General features: G+C 45.5%; 1 protein-coding gene across 1 annotated transcript in view; it reads left to right on the top strand.

Moving 5' to 3' along the window:
- The window catches only part of IVD (isovaleryl-CoA dehydrogenase), a gene marked incomplete at both ends in the record, with an annotated part of 12,481 nt that extends 7,672 nt beyond the window's left edge, over window positions 1-4,809 (top strand). Inside the window, 4 exons of the mRNA XM_010282655.1 lie at window positions 523-619; window positions 3,205-3,298; window positions 4,228-4,309; window positions 4,705-4,809. Coding sequence (XP_010280957.1) covers window positions 523-619; window positions 3,205-3,298; window positions 4,228-4,309; window positions 4,705-4,809 — 378 coding nt within the window. The remainder of the gene's footprint in view (window positions 1-522; window positions 620-3,204; window positions 3,299-4,227; window positions 4,310-4,704) is intronic.
- Between the last annotated feature and the right edge of the window lie 141 nt (window positions 4,810-4,950).

The raw sequence follows: 4,950 nt of genomic DNA on the forward strand, positions 1-4,950 counted from the left end.
TTCAGCAGGGAGCCCTTGGAAAACAGGAATCTGTTGGGTTTTTTCCTTCCACTTTAATTATTTGAGGCTATGCTGTGCACATCTCTGTCACCAAAAGGAAGACAGGAAGCTGTAATAAAATAAATGGTAATGGAAGTAAAAAATCTCAGAGGTCAGTACACCTTCTGATGGACTTAACCTGACTGAGTGATTAGCATTGTTCAGTTACTGGCAAAGCTTGCAACCCTTACTCTAGAAGAGTGTCAGTGTTGGCAGCTGTCCAAATTATTTATTTATTTAATATTTATGTGCATTAGAAAATGGATGCACTCAGTTCATCTGTGCCCCAACACGTGCATGTTTCTCTGCTCATTTGCTTCCTCTGCACTTGCATGTACACCTGTTTTGGGTCCCAGAGTAGGCAGTTCACTTTGACTCCCTTCTGGTTCAGGTGGTCAGGGAAATTTCACAGACCTATAGTGATTTTATTTAGTCTGCCAGGATTGAGTTTTGAAATTTATTTTTACTGTCTTGACTTGGCAGGGGATGCCAGGTTTCAGCACAGCCCAGAAGCTCGATAAGCTGGGAATGAGAGGGTCTAATACCTGTGAACTGATCTTTGAAAACTGCAAGATCCCTGGTGAGTTGGGTTCAAATCGTGGCAGTGTGCATGTGGTGGTTTCCTGTCTTCTTCATCAGATAAATTGGATCGCTAATTACATGCATGTTCAGACTGTGACCTAGAGGGCTTTGCAGATGGTTGTCTGCTCTTTGGCAACCTCAACAGAGCTGGTGAAACTGGAAAAGTGCAATCTGCTGGATTCCAGTGAATCAGCACATCCCTTGTTAGATCACTCCCGTTTCACCCTCATGGACCTAACTCTTAACCGCAGCTTCTGCAGAGCCTACGTGAGGCTTCCAAAGAAACTTGTTTGCTTCCATTAAAGCTCCCCATCTTGTATATTGGAGAGCTTATTTGCCTTGAAGGTTTTTTTCTCCAAAATCACTGGAGACTATCCAACAGACTTTTGGTTTGCCTGTAACATTTCTGAGTTCTTTTGGAGTCAGGGCCTGAAAATGGACATCTTTTCCCCCATTAGTTAGTACAGCAGGGGCTGTGGTAATGGCTGTTCTTTGTTACTCCAGTGGCTATTTTATTGATACAAAATTTACAGCCACTATATAGCAAGTAGAGGAGCTGCCATATCTGCACTCATGAAAATCCTAATTGCATAGCTGCAGAGCAAGTAACTCCTGCTCCCCATACACCAGCAAAAGCTGCTTTGCAGTAAGTGGAAGAGTTTCAGCTGAAATCTGACATTTCTAACTGTATTGGATCCCTCCACTCTGAAATCAGAAAGGCCAGTGCCCAGGTCTTCAGATCATCTCCTGGGTAATCGTCTGTATGGAACAGCATGTTCTCATGGTAACGGGGCTTCCATTTTCTGATAGCTCGGAGAAGCACATCACTGCAGAGTTGAAAGTTAACACACTTTGCACTCTGGCCATTAATGCTGCTTCTGATCTTCTGCCTTGGAAGCTGAACCAGTTTGATGCCATTTCATATGTCTGCAGGATGTTTCTCTCGGATCAAGATGTCCTCTAGCACTGCAATTCCATCCACTTGAAAATACACAGGTTTCACTGTCAGCCATGCTCCACTGAGTGGCTGGTGCTTTTGTCATAGTAAGTGTTGTCCATGGATTCATTCAGTCATGTTGCGTTGGTAAAAGTTGCTTCAACTTTTTTTTTATTTGCTGCGATACACAGCCAGCAGGTCTGCCCCCACAGTGCAGTCAGCACGCATGTCCTTCAGCTCACCACATACCTATCCATCGCTTTTCCCTGGACGTACAGGAAAGTGTACGTACAGGAAAGGCTATTCAGTCTTTTTTTAGCTGTGAGATGTCATTACTCATGAACAGCTTTGTCACTTTATTATTACTGATGCCGGTGTTTGTGTTCTGTTCTCCAAAGTAATGTTTGCTATTAGTGTTTTTCTTCCTTGTCTGTGGGGCTTTTGAGCTGTTTCTCTGAAAGCCAAGCTTCATTCTTATTGTTCCTCTTCCTAACTCCAATATCATGATGATGGCCCTGCAGAGGCTGCACTTCTCTGTATGCTACCTCAACACGCTTTTCAATAAGCAGCAGACGACGCAGTCCATGAGCTGCTGCTGCTGCAAAACAGATAATTTATTTCAGGAGGCTATCTGCATGTGTCCAAGTCCTGTCTCATTTTCACTTTGCCTATCGCACCTCTCAGATCTCTTGCGATCAAAGCCTGAAGTATATGTCAGTTCTCCTATATGGCATGATCAGTGGATAATCTCTGTCCATGTACAAAGCACCATTGTTAGACTTTAAGTTCTCTCCTGATTGTAAGAGTACAGCCTTGCTGAGATGAGCCTTTTGTTCCTGCTTCTCTTTTTATACTTGTTAACATCAACATGTAGTTTGTCCCAAAGTGAAACGGCTTCTTGAGGTTTTTTTCTCAGCCCAGTATCTAATGTGGCTATTCTCCTGTTCCATTTTCACAGAAACAATTCTCGTCTTTTAAAAAGGTTTATTTAGAACAACTGCAATGTTCTCTTCAGCCCCACTCACAGGAGGGGGCATAAAGACTGTTCATATTCTCCGATCTCAGAAGACTAATATATATCACTCCGACGTGCGATAAGTAGTGAGCTTTGACTGCTTGCCTGCATAAGCTTTGGTTCCTGTATTGGGAATGCTCAGAGAGATGAACTAAGCATATCAGACCAGGATTTGCATTCATTTCAAATACACACTCAGTCGACATCGGATGGTAATGCTATCAGTTTGGGTTAGATACAAACTAATGGGATGGTGAAGGGGGCTCGCAATTTGTCCTCCCAGTCTCCTGCTCTTGTTAGTACAAATGCTGAGCTGGAAGATCTCTGGAGAGCAGCTTACTCTTTAGAAAATAGGCAAGAGAATAGCAGCGATTGTGGATGCACTTTATAACCCTTTACTGCCTTTTCCTTTTTGGCTTTGGTTGGATTGAAGAGACGCTTCAGTGGTAGGAAGTATATATATCAAAACTCAGCGCCAGTCTAGCTCATTCTGAATGCTTGTGTCTCAAGCCAAAAAGAAAGATGAATGGGACTGAAAGTTTGAATCCTTTCCGTGGCGAACACAGGCCCTCAGACAACAGCTTATCTTGGTTTTGCCCATAAGTAAATCACTTTCCTTTGTTGGTTGCAGCTGAAAATGTCTTGGGGACGCTGAGCAAAGGAGTCTACGTTCTGATGAGTGGATTGGACCTGGAGAGACTCGTGCTGTCTGGTGGGCCACTGGGGTAAGGGTTTATCATCTTTTATAGACGTAAGACCAGAAGGATCCTTCACGATCAGGTAGCCCAGTGGGTCTCCAGCTGGGGTTGTGGCTCTCGGTAGCATGCATCTTGGATGAAGAACTGAGATACTGGAGCAGCTTCTGAGAGGAAAGGCTGTGAGGAGGTGGCCGGGTCAGAGATGTGGCAAGGAGGCAAGCTGCAGAGGAGACAGCAGCAGGGAGATCCCATAGCCGCTGGGTACTCCGGCTGTGTCGTAGGTGCTTGCTGCTCCAATGGACTTCTGCTGGAGGGTGCTCGGCTCGGCACGCCCAGGCACCACGGCTTGCCCTGCGTGTGCACCACCTTTTCCTTTCGCTCTCCTCACCTCTCCATTCTTCATGCAGGATTTTTTTCCAGTTTAAAAGCATTTATGTGGGACACCCTCTGAGCAGCAAGAGATAGAATAAGCAATGCCAGGAGGAAGGTTTGCAAATGTCTGCCTTCCAGTGTAGCACAGACCCTCCAGAGCATGCTTTTGAAAACATTAGTCCTGACGTAAACATTTCCAGAGGTGGTAAATCTGCCTTGCTCCCCGATTTTGTACTAGTATTGTCCAGTAGTCCTCGAGCTGGTGGCCTCTGGACATACAAGGCAGCACAAACTGTCCTGGCTACAGCTGTAAGAAAGCTTTTCAACTCTTCATCTCAGTCCCCTGACGGAAGAAGGTAAGACCCTACCACAAGATGTCCCAAATGAGCAATATGTAGAGCACTGGGGAGAAAAATGGGACCTTTGGATTTTATTCTTAGCATTGTTTGAGAGGGGCTATAGGAAGACAGCAGCGTATCATTGCAGGTATGAGAACCTTTTTGCCTCAGTTTGTGTTTCCAAGGTTTAATTATTATTAATAGTTCTGCTGTTTTCCTTTTCCTGCTTGTCTGTGCTTTTCTTAGGCTCATGCAAGCTGTTCTTGACCATGCAATTCCATACCTACATGTAAGAGAAGCATTTGGACAGAAAATTGGCCACTTTCAGGTAAGGCAGAAAAGGAATTAGAAATTTTTGTCATCTTGCTTTTCTCTTTAAAAATGAGAAGACAAAGATCTTTGTCATGGGAGGACTTTGCATGGAGAACGTTGCCTGGAGTTTGTGCTGGGGCTGCATGATGTAATGATGTGGTGAGAAGGTGCAAGGATCTCTGAGCCTGTTTACCTGAGGCCAGTGTTGGTGGATGAGGGACTGCGGCTTACATCTCGGGACATGTGAATTGACAGAACCTCCGGCTCCCTCATACACGTCTGCTGAATCCAGTCTTCTCATTCGTCTAGTTTCTCTGAGATAGTTTGGGGAACGGGTGATCCCCAGCCGTCGTGCAGAAAATAGTCTTTCCCTCACTCATGTTAATGTCTCTCGTCTTTTGCGACATGCAGCTCATGCAGGGCAAAATGGCTGATATGTACACGCGGCTGATGGCGTGTCGGCAGTACGTCTACAACGTGGCAAAGGCCTGTGACCAGGGCCACTTCAATGCAAAGGTGAGCCCGCTTCCACCTGCGCTGCGTCTGCTGGGGGACTTCCTTTCCCTTTGCTCCCAGATCATGAGCAGGGTGGAGGTTCTGTACCGGGAGTTAAAATGACTCGCTTGCAGCCCTAAGTGCTACCCACCCCCACCCCAC

This window comes from Phaethon lepturus, unplaced genomic scaffold (genome assembly GCF_000687285.1).
Source record: "Phaethon lepturus isolate BGI_N335 unplaced genomic scaffold, ASM68728v1 scaffold55992, whole genome shotgun sequence".
Classification (NCBI taxonomy): domain Eukaryota; kingdom Metazoa; phylum Chordata; class Aves; order Phaethontiformes; family Phaethontidae; genus Phaethon; species Phaethon lepturus.